The sequence below is a fragment of the Oncorhynchus mykiss genome, chromosome 21 (assembly GCF_013265735.2).
Source record: "Oncorhynchus mykiss isolate Arlee chromosome 21, USDA_OmykA_1.1, whole genome shotgun sequence".
Lineage (NCBI taxonomy): Eukaryota > Metazoa > Chordata > Actinopteri > Salmoniformes > Salmonidae > Oncorhynchus > Oncorhynchus mykiss.
In genome coordinates, this window is record NC_048585.1 from 51052401 (window position 1) to 51068633 (window position 16233).

The window sequence follows — 16233 nt, forward strand, 5'->3', positions numbered from 1 at the left end:
TGGGCCTACACCGGCCAAACCCTAACGCGGACAACGCTGGGCCAATTGTGTGGCCTATGGGACTCCTGATCACGGCCAGTTGTGATACAGCCCAGGATCAAACCAGGGTCTGTAGTGACACCTCTAGCACTGTGATGCAATACCTTAGACCGCTGTGCCACTCTGAAGCCCTTTCGGTCATTTTATATCCATGTGATAATGTCATGAAAGAGAACCGGTTTCCACTGTTTTTTAAATGAGAATAGACTCTTTGAGCGCCACTCTTGATTGTCCTTTAAATTGAGCGTCATTCCCTTTCTATTGTGTTGTGTGTACCATACCACTAGTACAAGGAAGTGCATGCAGGGGGCACTCCACTTTGTTGCTGCCTGGGTGCACATTCAAATAGGAGGCCAAAAAATCTAGTCAGACTGGCTTGGTAGGAGCAGACATGCACAGTAAAGAGGGAGGGAGAGAGAAAGAGTATAGTTTCTCTACAGTACTTGAGTCATTGCTGCTGGCAAGTTTTGACATCATTCAAACAAAACAAGCAAAATATCAATGGAGAGAAATACCCTGAGGCTGTTATTGATGGAATATAACAGCGATATGATTCACTTTATGCTATGGTCACCTGCTTTTCAACTTAATCTTTAGAATTTACAATGTCCACATTCAGGGCCCTTTGTCCACACATGAAAATATAAATAAAAGGGAGGTTGAATCACTAACGTTTTAGGCAAAGGAGAACACAGGATACAACATACATGATATAACATATTTATCTTAATTTATAATTGATGCATAATGCGCGTTCAAGTTGTTCAAAAGAGCCATGAGAATATATGATAATTACGCAAATGCCTATATAATTGTAGTAGTTTTGGTGTGATTGCGCAACATTATTATGTGTAATATATTATTGTTAAATAACTTACGTCATACATTATTGTAAAAAAAAAAGGTGATGTGTAGGCGGGTGGCTGGGCAAGTGTAGCACAGGTGGACGTTGAAAAGGGGTGGTGTGAAACTATGAGGAAGAGGCAGAGAGAGCACTGTGGACAGGTAGAGCGAAACACACCAGTTTAAGTGAGGATTCTCAGATATTTTGCGATGAAATAAAACAACCGACAACACTAAGAAAATAAAAATAATGATAATTTGTTGACGAAATGAAGAAAAACAGTATGGCATGTGATGTGGATTATCTCTAGGTCTACCGATCCTATTTGGAATCAGTTATTTTGTTGTTGTCGCGCATAACCGAAAGCTGGGTTCATAAATAAGCAAGATCGTGGCACCAGTAGACTTTCGGTCATTTTGTTGACGGTAAGTATTTACCACTCATCTTTGTTGAACTAGCCTTTGGCATCAATTTACCCCACCAGTCAATACAGTATATTGGCAGTATTTATTCTGAAAAGCTAAACAATGGCGTCCCACAACTAACGTTACAGTTAGTGGCGTTCAGTAATTCATAGGCCTATACCTTGATTTACTATCAACTCCAGGGTAACAAATGTTGCAGAGTTACTTTTAACTCTGTTGAGAAAAATGGCAATGACATTTTGATAGGCAAGAATGAATCAAGCATTTGATTTAGAGAAACGCATTTGTCTGTAAACTCCAATGCGTATAAACCAGATAAATCAAAGCATATTTTCACATTTTTGTTCTAAACAATTTTTTCGAAAGTCATCATGGATGATAATTTTAATGCTGACCATACACCAGCAAGCTCAACTGAGGATTAACACAGTTTGACAATGGCAGCGTTTCCCAAACCAAAGGGTGCATGTTTTGGTTTTTGCCCTAGACCTACAGAGCTGGTTGAAATAGTCAACTCAGCATTAAGATTTGATTAATTGAATCCGCTGTATAATGCTAGGGCAAACACTAAAACTTGCACCCTTTGGGGTCCACAGGACCGAGTTTGGAAAAGACTTATTTAACAAGGGTCATAGGCAAATAGTTATGTCACTGCTAAGAGAGGTTAGTGTGTATCCAGGATTGTGTATATATCTATATATCTATATATCTTTCTCTCTGAAATAATTACTCAACTTCCAGGCTACTTCATTGGGATTGCATGAAGGCACTCCCAGAGATTGCTTGAAGGCACTCCCTTTGTTGACTGATGTAGATTGGTGACAGTTCTGGTTGTTATGAATCAGACCGAGCATTCTGTTAAAAGAGCCCTTCTCTACGAGGAGATGTTATCGGGAAGCTTTGTCAAACTCTCTCTTTGTTAGAATCCCAGCTTACCAGGGATCATGTGTCCAGTAGGTTTTTCAGACTACAGTTCTCAAATCAAGGTTTATTGGTAGCGTACACAGATTTGCAGGTTTTATGGCAGGTGCAGCGAAATGCTTATGTTACTGGTTACCCCATTAGTTGGTCTTTAATTGATCGAGTGCACTCACCCAATCGGCACCAAAAGACGTAGCCTCAATTGTAAACAAAGCCTCCCAAATGCTTCATGGACAGAGCAAATAGGCCCAAACAACCCTATAGCTACCTCCTTCTTATAACATTCATTATCCGGTAACTGAGTGGGTTAAAGATGCATTCCTGTGTACATAAATCTGAATAACCTCAAAGCAATGGCATGCTTGAGAAACGACCCGTGATTGGTTGCTCGCATGTTTTTACTGCAGACTTGGCACATGATTGTGACTTTCGTGAAATAGTTGGGTGTGGGTTTGGGAGTTGTCCTTGGGAATCTCTTTTGACAGGAATAGTGCTTGTCCGGGCTAGCCCCTTCTTGCGTCTGTCTGCATCAATGTGTTTCTGTCGGTCTTTCTGTGGAAATACAAAATGGATATGGCCTTCATCTGTTAACCAAGCTACAGTCTGCACCCACATCAGGTACCCATCATCAGCTATGACATAGACATACACACATGTTATATCTGATATGTCAATAAAAGAGAGCCGCACACTCTAGGAGCTCAGATGCAAAAATGTAATACCAACGTTTCGACAGCCAAGCTGTCTTCATAAGGGTATAATCACAAACACTGCGGGATGGCAAAATTACAATGGCAAAGTCACAATAATCACAAGAATGGCTTAAGATCTTTAATTTAAAGACGCTTGCGCCCTTCGGTCTCAACGTAGACTTTGATCTTAATCCATTCTTGTGATTATTGTGACTTTGCCATTGTGGTTGTTTGTAAACTTGTGTAGTCAAATGAATCTATGATCGTATGCTATCCATTTGTTGTTTGTATGCTGTTCTTTGTATGACATTTTAATATTTGATTATTAACCAATGATATTAGGCCACTCTTGGCCATGATTACAGACACCTGTGTCTTTTGACACTATATAAACAAGTCATCCCGCAGTGTTTGTGATTACACCCTGATGAAGACAGCTTGGCTGTCGAAATGTTGGTATTACATTTTTGCATCTGAGCTCCTAGAGTGTGCGGCTCTCTTTTATTTTCAAGTTTCTATTCCGCTAGCCAGCACCTTGTCTTAATAGGTGTGCGTTTCTTTTTCTTCTAGATATCTGATATGTCAGACAGTTGATGTGAGAACTGGTTTGGGTTTCCCAGAATAGTTGACACAAGAATGTAGGCCTCTGATTCACACCCTTCTCTGTGATTGTTTTATAGCGGCAATTCCCTGACGCGGAAGTCCACACGCAGACATGGACATGAAATGACGTGTGTAGTTAGATAGACGTTGAGTAGTTGTTGGAAATTACAGCTTGGCGTCACAGGTTGCGCCTCTTTGTGAATTGCAAAATTTGAGATCAAGACAGAGAAGAACATGCACTTCCAGTAGTCTCTGAGCAACAGACGTGTGTGTGGGCTTGCTTGCTTTGAGATTGCAAAAAAAAAAACTATTTCAAAGTTGATGTAGGAGCTGGACAAAAATACGTCACTTGATTTAAGAACCGAAGGATGGGCACCAATGTTGCGGTATGATTAGCTTTATATGTGGTAGCAGTAAACAGTGAGCAAATGTATTTTGAAACTAAGTGATTAACACCCACTGGCGTATTCTATTAGCACCCAATTGCTTATTCTTATTCTAACACACTTTCCTCTCTTTGTTTCCTGTCCCACCCTCTCTTCCCATCCTCCATTGGTTAATTCTTCTCCTCAATCGTCGCCTTTCCTCTCTGTTTCTGTAACTGGTTCTTTGTCCATGTGAACAGGGGTGATAGGATTTCCCCCAACAAATGTGATATAACAAACTTGATTCAGCTGACACTGACTTTGGTGCCAGGTAAAACATTTTTTTCTCATTAGGGTTGTTTTATGGTGTTTATTTGATACAAAACAAAGGTCTGTTAAGTGTTTGGCTGGTACTGAAAGCTGTCACACTCTGCTCCCTCTTGTGTTAGACAGCGCATTAACTCTGGACTTTTATTGATGAATTCTTGTTATGGGTGTCCATAGCGACCAGAAGAGGCTGGTATGTGAACTTTGAACATAATTACGGTAAAACAGGCTGGCTCGTTATTGAATTGAGGCTCAGAAAAGGTACTGTCTCCTTTGGTTACAGCTCTTTGACTTTCTCTGATGTTCCTCCACTGAACAAAATCTGTGAATTCCCAATTCAATTATGCATACTATTCAAATGGTGAAGCTGCTGGGAATTAGCAACAAGGCAGTGTTTACGCTGTATCTTGGAATTGGCTTGCAATGCATCCTCCCTTAACTCCCTTAAGGTGATCACTGACTGGACTGGGGAAAGCTATACCCTTGCGTACTTACCTACCCATTCTAGTTAGATCAGAAACGACTTTGACAAAAGAAGGATATATTGTTCTACTAATGGAACCGGACCATCCTGATACATTATTTGGATCTCCGTTAGTTTTTTCATAAGCAGCAGCTACTCTTTCTGGTGTCTGCACAAAACACAAGTAACAAAACACTGATGCACCCATTTTTGTTGTTCATTTGTTCAGTCGTTTCATTCTCAACCAGGATTTCTTTGGAACGCCGTTTGGGTCTTTGCAAATAACACAACATAATCTGTTTCAGTAGCTGTAGTTAACTAGCTAACTATATAGCTAGGTGTCATCTAAAATAGCCCTAATTTATAAGACAGTTCTTATCTGATTAATGGTGGTCGGACCCATCTATGTGAAGCTAGGCACAATAAGGATGAACCACAATAGTGAACTTGCGGTTAGCCTTCAAAATAAAAGTCTGGCATAATTATATTTGTATTCATTTGCATCACTGTCAATTACATACTTTTAATTTGAAGGCAACCCGCAAATTCCACTATTGTGCCTAATCCTTATTGTGTCTAGCTTCGCAACACACAACCCGGCCCGTTCGAGCCTCACTAAATCAAATCAAAGTTTATTTGTCACGTGCGCAGAACACAACAGGAATACAACCTTACAGTGAAATGCTACTTACGGGCTCTAACCAATAGTGCAAAATGATGAAGCTAGCTGGCTGCTTATAACGTTAGCTTTGGACCACAGGGTTAAGTAGCTGGCTAGCTATTTATTTGAATGAACTGAAGTTCAATAGGTGAACAACAAGTGGCAACCTAGCTAATACTTACTCACAAGGATTCCTAAATCATTGCTAAGAATATTCTACAATGTAGGAAAAATAAAGAAAAACCCTTGGATGAGTAGGTGTTATAAAACTTTTGATAGTGTATGTACATGAGATATCATCAGTAAATTAGCTAACATTCGGAACATGTTTTCACTTCGTCAATATGTGGTATTGTGTGTAGATGGGTGAGAATCTAAAATTAATTTACTGTGGAATAAGTCAAGGGGTATGAATACTTTCTGAAGGCACTCTAATATGGTAAAATGTAATAAATACATTGTTTATCAGGTCTGTGGGATGTTAGGCTGAAGCTACTGACCCTGAAGCTTGGCTCTCTCATTCCTCCCAGGCTTTAGGGAGGGAGGGTGGACAATGAGCTTGTGTCCCCACGCTCTCTGGTAGCTTTCATAGCTAGGATGAGTTATTTCCACCTCTGGCGCACAGCTTTAGAGGAGTCCTCGTTGAGGAAGATGTCGGTTCCTCTCAATTGCTTAGCTCTCTCCAGAACAGCCGTCTTGTTCTTGAACCTTAGGAACTTGACGACTATCAGCCTGGGTCTGTCACCTGGGCTGGTTACAGGTGTTCCAGACCTGTGGGTGTGGCTCCACCTCAATCTTCCTATTATCCATCTGCAGTTTTTTGTGATAATTCTCCTCAGAATCCATCCATGTCTCATGATTCACACACAGTGCTGATGTCATCTCGAGAGGACTTAGTTTTTTTCCATCTTGCGGAATGTCTCTTTCAGGACACTCACCTCTCCCTGGGAGAACTGCAAACTGTTCTGAAGGTCCTGGACCTCTGGTCAGATCGTCCATTCTTTTGTTAGTTGAGTTAACTAGTATTTGGAAAAAGTTCTTGAAGCTAGTTTCTTGTTGCTGTAACAATTGCTTGTAGATATATTTTTGTTGATTTTGAACGGTCTCGCACCTGTGATCGCGAAATACTGTCCACTCCATTACATTTAACTTTGGGTAGCATGATGGTAGCAATATAGACTAATTCCGGTACTCCACGCAATTCCAGCCAGCACCACTGACAAGGCCGACGGAAACAGCACCTTTACATGACTCTTCCCCTCCATCCTCTTTGACCCCACTAGTGCTGTGGTGCCCTGTAGGGTCATGCTGATGGACCAGGACACTCAGTGGCTGTACCACCTCCTGGCCGAGGTCCAGTTGGAGAGGTTCTACCTGCGCGTCCGGGACGGCCTCAACATCACCCGCATAGAACACTTCAACTATGTCAAGGAGTCTGACCTCGAGCAGATCGGCATCAGCAAACCAGGTCAGTGCTCGACGCAGTTGCCTCCAAATGATTCGTATCAGAGTTTTGCTGTTTTGACCAGATGGTATACAGTTACGGATTAAAGTGACTTTTCGTAGCAATTTAGGCAGCAGGTTAGGATAATTAACGCAGCAGGTTAGGATAATTAACGCAGCAGGTTAGGATAATTAACGCAGCAGGTTAGGATAATTAACGCAGCAGGTTAGGATAATTAACGCAGCAGGTTAGGATAATTAACGCAGCAGGTTAGGGGAATTGGGTTAAGGTTAGGAAAAGGGTTAGTATTAGCTAAAATACAAAAATTCTAAGTAACATGAACTTGATTATTGTTATTATTTTTTACCATAGCAGTATACCATCTAGCCACAAGCAAACTATCCTCCATGTTGGCACTACCAGTAGATTAGTGGGTTACGGTAGAATTGAGTTGTAAGTGCTGTTGATCTAGTTTGTTTTATGATCTATGGTTATTTGTTGACATGTAGGACAGAGAAGATTATGGGATGCTGTGAAACGGTACAAGATCACCATGAGACCAAAGTCATGGATCACCAAGGTAAGACATGTACACCACCTCCCACAATGTATTTCTTTGATGATTGTAAAACATTTTCTATTTTTTTTAATATATATATATTTTTTTCTCTCAGGTCTTCAGTGGCCGTGGTCCGGAGGGCGGTGACCAATGGGGCAGTATGGGGCAGGGCCAGGAGACAGGAGGGCGGGCACTCACCTGTCTGATTCAGGACAGTGAACTATCTCTAGGGGAGAAGCTGGGCATGGGCTCCTTCGGTGTGGTGAAGAGGGGAGAGTGGCAGACCCCCACTGGGAGAGTGGTGAGTGTTTCTAGTGGGACACTATTTCCCTTATTTTACTCACCAAGTCCAATGTTATGAATGTAGATATGCAGCAGTACTAGTGAAAAGCCAGAGCTAGGTTGCCTGTTTGGAAGACACACGGGGCAAGATATCTTAAAGATCAATAGAAATTGCATTACAGTATATTCCCGATCAATAGAAATTGCATTATCTATTCCAAATGTTATTAATCAGTACACCTAACTCATCCATCCTTCTCCTTTCTGTTGCCGTGACAGCTGCCAGTTGCGGTGAAGACTCTAAGGAGCAGCCTGTCCAGACAGACGGACACGCTGACAGACTTCCTCCAGGAGGTGACCACCATGCAGTCTCTAGACCACCCCAACATCATCCGCCTCTACGGAGTGGTGCTCACACAGCCCCTGAAGATGGTGAGACTGCCATATTCTTTCCAACCTCTGAAAGATGGAGTATAAAACATATTTATTATTTCTATATTACTACATTGAAATCCCGTCTCCTTTAATTCCTGGGCCCAATAGGCTAATATTCTAATCGGAAGTTTGGTTATTCAAATACAGCCATTCAAATTCAAATAAACTTTCAGTGGTCATTCAGATGTTATGTTTTTCAAAGAATTCACTTAGGGAATTTGAGGGGGGAAAGTAAAATCCTCAGAGCAAAGAAGTCCCTTTAAAACCGTATTATCTTTCCCCCAGGTGACAGAGGTGGCATGTCTGGGATCCCTGTATGACACGCTGCGCTCTCGTCAGTACGAGTACCCCCTGGCACGCCTCTGGCTCTTCGCCACCCAGATAGCAGCAGGCATGGAGTACCTGGAGGGTCGCAGGTGAGACACAAAACAGTCCCACTCTACAGACTACAACCACAGATAGAACAATGAGACCGATATTTCACTGGATGTATAAATGTGAAGCATTCGCTTGGTGTTTCCACTCACTGCCACATATGGTAGTGAGAGGAAGCCTAGTGGCGGGCAGTGGAAGAAGATGGAACGAGAGATTTTGGCCGACATTCTGCTAATACATTTGATCTCAATACCGTTTTCTGTTCCCAAAACTAGAATCGGTTACAAACAGTGTGGACTAAGTTTTGTAGACTTTACACTTTGTCAAAGTTGTAAAAAATAGCGTTGTTTTATAAGGAGTGCAAAGGCAAATTGAGTTATTGCACACACACACTTCAGGGTAGGCATTCCCTAATGGAAATATGCAAATGTTTGCCCGAATTATGCAGTAGGATCTCGCTAGCTTGCGCTTGGCTCTGCCCAACTCCTTGCTTGTTCTGCCCACTATGACTCGTTTGTTCCCATTTGGAATGACGGGCTGTGGTCTATCTTGGTTTAGTTATAAAAATCTTTGCTACAACCACATATGCCATTTTAACCACTAACTTTACTGTAACCCTCACCGTAACCCTAAATGTAAACAATTCCTCTGACCAACGTAATACATTTCCTGAAAGCCAATCAAATTTGACCAGAGGTGGATGAAGACACTTCTTACCAATGAAAACCCAGTATCATTTGTGGTTTTGGCTGGTAAAGTGTGCCTGTGTTATATCTCCTCCAGGTTCATTCACAGGGATCTGGCTGCCCGGAACGTTCTCCTGGCATCCAGGGAGATGGTGAAGATCGGGGACTTTGGGCTGATGAGGGTCCTGAGTCAGGAGAAGGACCACTACATGATGACAGCCCACAGACGCATCCCCTTTGCCTGGTGAGCTGAGGAGGAAACATCAAGGAGTGTGTGGGGGGAAATGTTATTTGCAAGTCATTGATTGTTTAGCAGTGTAACCTAATGGAAGCTGATGTGGAGATATCACTACTGTGGAATTTTCTTTGCTGGATGATTGTCAGTTTGTAGTAATTCCATCTCTCTCTTGCGCCCTCCAGGTGTGCCCCAGAGAGTCTGCGTTTGGGCTCCTTCACCCATTCCTCTGATGTGTGGATGTTTGGGGTCCTCCTCTGGGAGATGTTCACCTATTGTGACGAGCCTTGGCTGGGGTTATCTGGCAGACAGGTATGTGTAGAAAAAGTTTTGAAATTGAGTATGGAGACAGTTTTGTACACTTTTAAGATAAACCATGACTCACAACGACTCAAGGCTCCAAGCATCTGTACGACTTCTGAAATATTTGAGCCCTTTTTAGCAAAAAAAATGTTCAGTATTGTGTGTGTGTGACCACAAAAATTGCAATACAGAGATATTGAATATGTCTTTGTCATTAAACGTTCCTCTCTTCTTTTTTCTTCTCAGATCCTGTGGAGGGTGGAGAGGGAGGGAGAACGTATGGAGAGACCCCCTGACTGTCCTCAGGAACTCTACTCTGTGATGAGAAAGTGTTGGGCCTGTACCCCATCCGACCGACCCACCTTCTCCCAGCTCACCACTCTGGTGGCAGAGGTAACAGACTACACATTTCTATGTACATTTGTTATGCACTGTATACAGTTACATTATACTCACCAAAACGTGCAGGACTGAGGGGGAGGGGGGGGGGGGGGGCAGGACTGAGTTTGGTGATCTCTGCTCTAATCCAGTTGTTCCTTAACATGTTTACTTTTTTAAGCATGTCGGCAGTGACAAGAATACAGGCCATTTTCACTTGGAGACGTGCTTAAATAGTTTTCCCCTCCTCCCTCTATCTAGGCTCAGCCTATAGAGGTGCGTGCTGTGAGGGACTTTGCGGAATCTAGGAAACTCACTCTGCTATCCAACGACCTAGTGACCGTCATAGACCATGGGTGAGTGAGGGATAGGAAGAAAGAGAACATTTATGGACACAAGATGGAATAATTTGTTAAACCTGCTCCTTCAAAGAGCTCCACTCATGAACCGCATTCCAACCCTGATTTGATGGTTAACCCTGATCCTCACATTCTTGCCCCCTTGTGGTAATTCTTGAGAGGGGGGGTATTATCAAATTCTTTATCACAAAAATCTTACAATTACTCCACGCTCTGTCTGCTTTTCTTAACTTGGCTAACACTACATTATGCAGAGTCTTATGTAAACATGTCAAGAGGGTTGTTAAGGACTTATAAGCAGTTTATATTTTTAGTTAAGTCTATAAGTCAGTATAAACGGTTATAACTCACTGGTTGAAATTGTACAATGGTCACTGGTTTCTTAATGTGATTCTTCCCCTGTAGTCTGGAGCTGTGTGAGTGGAAGGGTCAGAACCAGAGGACCCTGACGGTGGGCTGGTTCCCACCGAGCCTGGCTGCCCCCAGCAGCACTCCTGCTCCTCCCGCTGCCCCTGGTCCTCCCGCTGCCCCTGGTCCTCCTGCCTCCAGCCTCATCTCTCCCCCTCTGAAGGGCAGTCTGCAGCACACAGGGCATGGAGACACCCACCCTGACCGTAGCTGGGGCACCCCGGAGCGCCTCGATGAGTCAGTCAAGTTTTAATTCGGTTTCGATAAGGCTTGGATAATGTTTTGCTGCTGGGACTTAATCATGCTGTATGCTAACCTTGGTTCCTGCATTCAACAGCGTTGTTTTCTTGCAATGTTTGACAATGATGAGTTGGTTAAGTTAGAAACTGCCTGCAGGAGGGTCTTAGCTGGTGAATTAACCACCTTCCACTTAGTATTCAGCACTTTTCTTTTGTAAACATTCCACCATGAGGTAGTGTAACAACCTACTCAACCCATGGCTATATGATAAATGTAGTATGACTTTGAACCTTTGAGTATACATCCCATGACCAATGTTCCCTTTAAATGTTTTCATCACTGAAGAAATGTCAGGTCTGCTGAGCGCAAACTGTAGGCCTACAGAGACTTTTGGAAAAAAAAAACATGCAGGGCTTGACATTAACTTTTCTAGGGCAAGCATTCCGCTAGCGGAACCCCTCCACAACATTCCGCTGAAAAGGCAGCGCGCAAAATTCAAAAATATTTTTTGGAAACATGTAACTTTCACACATTAACAAGTTCAATACAGCAAATGAAAGATAAACATCTTGTTAATCTACCCATCGTGTCCGATTAAAAAAAATGCTTTACAGCGAAAGCACAACATATGATTTATGTTAGGTCATAGCCAAGTCAAAAAAACACAGCCATTTTTCCATCCAAAGAGAGGAGTGGAACGAGAGTTAACTCTGTCGGGAGCGCGCGTCATGAGACCAAGGCACTCTGCCAGACCACTGACTCAAAGAGGTCTCATGAGCCCCTCCTTTATAGTAGAATCCTCATTCAAGTTTCTAAATATGGTTGACATCTAGTGGAATCCCTAGGAAGTGCAACTTTGTCCATATCTCAATGTGTATTCGGTAGGCCAACCTTTGAAAAACTACAAACCTCAGATGTCTCACTTCCTGGTTGGATTTTTCTCAAGTTTTTGCCTGCCATATGAGTTCTGTTATACTCACAGACATCATTCAAACAGTTTTAGAAACGTCAGAGTGTTTTCTATCCAATACTAATAATAATATGCATATATTAGCATCTGGGACAGAGTAGGAGGCAGTTCACTCTGGGCACGCTATTCATCCAAAAGTGAAAATGCTGCCCCCTATCCCAAAAGAGTGAACCTGTTTATCCACTTGTCCTTCAGACTAAGAGGTGACTGAAAATGTTGTTTGATGCAAGAATCCACTTTGAAATTGCATCATTATTCCCATACAATTATGCTACCCAATGCATATTGGCAACGTATTCAAGCCCGTCTCAAAATACAACACTGCCGCTTTAAGACAAAAAAAACTCTTTACTTGACTCACTTTTCAAAGTTTTGTGCTCTGTGACCAGTGTGTGTTTGGAGAGTGTGTTTACCTGTGTTTTGTTATCTGACGTTTTTCAGGAGCGTAAACTGGAGGAGCGGCCCAGCAAACAGAGATCGCGAGGAAGAGGGCTCCAACTTACAGAAAATGTCAGGTAACGACGTCAAGCAGAGCTCTTTGATCAACATATGGCTGATACGAACATGTTATCCATGTTCTACTAGCATTGAGAGCAAAGGGTCGGAAGTTCGATACCAACTAGGGATAACCACCCCCAACATGCTGTATACTGTACATCTTTTGTACACAATAAATATGTTTAATATAACTATCCTTTTGTCCCCAGGTATGACCAGGAGTCTGGAGTCTGTCCTGAGCGATCCCCAGAGCTGGACTCAGACGGTAGTAGGGGTCAGGGTGGACCCCCGTCGTGGACCCGTCCCTGCCATGGGGGCCCAGAGCGTGGGGATGCAGCAGGACATCCGTAGGTTCAGCGAGGCCAGCATCAACCCCCCGGCTCGCCCGCCCCCACCCAACCTCAAAAACTTCAAGATCCCCCAGGTGGTGAGCCGAGATCAAAGGCCTACTGCAAATCCAGCCCCAGGCACCTCATGGCCTCCACAGCCTCCAACACATCCACAGCAGCAGATGCTACATCCAGCCCAGCCTCAGCCCCAACCACCGCAGACCATGGGAGGAAGCAATCTGGGCAAGATGGCCCACATGGCACGGTCAACACCAACACTGGATAACTATGGGGACAAGGAGAGGGATCAAGAAAAGGAGAGGGTGGTGAGGGAACGAGAGAGGGAGAGGTACCCGCCTCAAGTGCAACGCACCAGGGAAGCCGTCATAGCACAGGTATGGAATTGATGTAGGGTCTTTAGTTCTTGAGGTGTTAGACAGTTCAGGCTCTTTAATTAGTCTAACTTACTAAGATATTCTGATTGGTCAGGTCATGGAGGCGGTGCATGGAGTAACCAATGAGGAGGTTCGTAATGCACTTCGCCGCAATGAGTGGAACCCTGTTAGGGCCCAGCAACAACTCAAGGTAAGACAGAATTTCTCTTATAATTCTTATGTAATAATTCCGAAATAATGCATATTTTATTTACATATACTTAAAATGTATTCTCCATTGACCAACATAGTTAACTAAGAATACTAAAATTAAGTATTTGGATCAGTGTTTATGTAATTAATACTAAATATGATGCCCCAACCTCACTTCTCTCTCTCTCCTTCTCTCTCAGATGGAGCAGCTGTACTCTCTGAGCCTGTGTTCTCGTGACGACTGCGTCATGATCCTGTCCCGCTACCAGTGGAATCTACAGCTGGCCAGTCGCTACCTGTTCAGAATGGTACGGGAGGACAGGACTGGAGGAGGAGAGAGGAAGAGGAAGGATGGAGAGAGAGGGACACCCCCTGTTGCCATGGCGAGACGAGGAGGAGTATGAGAGGTGGAGGGATACTGGAAACAACAGACAATAAAGCTTTACAACGTTTAAGAGGAACTGACAAGGAATTTTAGGAATGAAATGGATGGGAGGAGGATAAAAAAGGAATTGAATATATATGGAGTGAACCATAAAGACGTTACAGTCCTTTATCCTTTTTTTTACAGTTCTGTTAAACGTATTTTTTTGTGACGAACTGCCACATCCTCTCTGTTCTCAAAAATAGTTGTATCATGATGAATTTGTATATATTGTATTAGCATTGATTATATTTGTTGAATAAATTGTTGATACAAAATGTGCATGAGCTAGTGGTGTACATGTGGCTCATGCCCCTCAATTTTACAAATAATTAGAGCTGGGATGTCGTAGAATCAAGAGAATACACAGTGTGATGTAATTTCCTTTCGCAGGAAGTGTTTGGCATTTCTCACTGCCTTGACTTCCTAATTGACCTCTGGTTGTGAGCTTCCCATTATGCTGTCTATAAAACTAGAGCAGAAGGATGTTACATGGGGCTGGAGAATCCAGCACTACTATGGAGGGAGATGACCTTATGTTAAACTGTACTTCAGCATGCTTCCAGCAAGGGGGGGGAGTAATGAGAACACCTCCCTTATGTTGTGAACCTGCCTTACTCCTTTCAGGCCCCCCTGGCACTTTGCCACTAGTATTTTGTGTTTGAGGTTTGAACCGTCAACCTGGTGACCAGGATCTCTTTAAAATCAAGCACGACTCTGTGTAATTGAGATTGACAATCACAATAAACGAATTGATCATGCTTTGAAACCGCAAGACAATTTCCCATTGAGCCGAAACATGCAGCATTTAACCGTGAACGCAAGGAACATAAATAAAATACCCTTTTTTTTTTATACTCGGCCTAAAATATAGACAACTGCACATGTATGAACCGTTGTATTTAATATTAGAACTTGGGGTGTCACGTTCACATAGATGAATGCCTACACAAAGTGTTTGAACCCAAGTCTGTTTGTGATCGGGGCATCTGTCTCGTGTATTCCTAGTGTCATTTATTTGTTCATGGGGTGAGTATGAAGTTGGCTCTGCCAGGGTTAGGCAACCCTGGTCCTGGAGTGCTGCATCAGTTCATGTTTTTGTTTTAACTGACATGGAAGACCAGGTGTGTTGAATTTAGGCAATCACTGAACTGATCAATTAGCTCAGTGTGGTGCCTACTGTACATGTAATTATGACGATCCTGCTGTACCTGCAGCACTCCAGGAACAAGGTTTCCTACCCTGCTTTGTGTACAATTTGGGGAACGTTTTTTGTATTAGGTCAAACAATTATTCTTTGTGGTAAATAGAGCAGTTTGGGATCTTTCGTTCAGTGTGACCTGTAGTTTTACACTAGTGCCGAGATTCAATATGTCAAGTTCTAGGCATTGCAGCTTTTATGGTGGATTGTATAGCAGCCCATACAACAACAAAAAACATCTCTAGCTTTAAAGGCAATTGCTGACTGAGCCAACATATGCAGTGTTTACCGGTAATAGGATTATCCTTTCAAAACCGCAATGTCTATAACCTGCGAATGGATTGAATCCCAGCCTAGGTTTTGTGAGTGCCAGAGAGAGCTAGGCCACTGAGGGTGGGGTGGAGAGCAGTGTTTATGAAGCCCTGTTAAATAAATGACATGTGTTACTAATTGGAAAAATGTATCCTGCCTTACAGGCTTTTCTTCTCTCTTTCACCAGTCTCCACCCAACATTTTTTAAAGTCATGGGCCCAATTCCATTATTTCCCCTAGTCTCCTTCCCTAGCTCCTACCCTTTCCTTAAAAAAAGGTTATGGGTTTAAACCTTGCCGTTGCTTTATTCTACGTTGCTTTCTAATTATTTTTGATGTTTTTGCACAATTTTACATCTAAGGTGTTTGGTGCAGTATTTCGGAAGTAAAATATGCAACGTGTTGTCTTAAAGTCGGAGCTGCTGGGCAGGTCTGTCTCACTGTCTATGCTATTGGATAGAGAGCAATCACCACAGCTGTTCACCCCATGTTAGTGGGCAAATGAACATCATCAAATTCCAACCCATTTACCTCTTGTGATGCACAGATGTTCCAAACTCAGTTTTAGACGAGACTTGACTTTATGACCAAAATAATAATGTTTACACTTTGTAGTCAATTTTGGCACTAGAATAACCTGATTCATATGGATGCTGTTTTCAAAGGTATTCCTTGCTTCTTAAAGGCAGTCACTCTTTCATGTAGTCCATTTATTTCTATGTGTCAATTTTAGAGCTACAAACAGATGTGCAACTTGTATGAAGAAGGCACTGACTGGCTCATGGCTTGTCTCCCTGCCTTTCAACCAAGAGGTTTTGGGTTCAAACCTCACCTTTTGCTTTAGTCAATGTTTCTGCAACTGTTGATGT

General features: G+C 42.7%; 1 protein-coding gene across 3 annotated transcripts; it reads left to right on the plus strand.

The window, feature by feature from the left end:
* Positions 1-985: 985 nt before the first annotated feature.
* Positions 986-15512, plus strand: LOC110500669 (activated CDC42 kinase 1). Of its 3 annotated transcripts, none has more exons than XM_021578158.2 (15): positions 986-1308; positions 6624-6808; positions 7294-7364; positions 7459-7644; positions 7905-8057; positions 8346-8476; positions 9219-9365; positions 9542-9668; positions 9906-10052; positions 10299-10393; positions 10802-11041; positions 12456-12529; positions 12722-13236; positions 13331-13426; positions 13629-15512. In XM_021578158.2, the coding sequence occupies exons 2-15, from the start codon at positions 6646-6648 to the stop codon at positions 13830-13832; spliced, it is 2349 nt and encodes a 782-aa protein (XP_021433833.1). In that variant the 5' UTR covers positions 986-1308; positions 6624-6645; the 3' UTR covers positions 13833-15512. The 3 variants fall into 3 exon arrangements, with proteins under 3 accessions (XP_021433833.1, XP_036814022.1, XP_021433834.1); XM_036958127.1 differs by lacking the exon at positions 986-1308 and adding an exon at positions 3762-3910; XM_021578159.2 differs by lacking the exon at positions 986-1308 and adding an exon at positions 4200-4220.
* Positions 15513-16233: the final 721 nt, after the last annotated feature.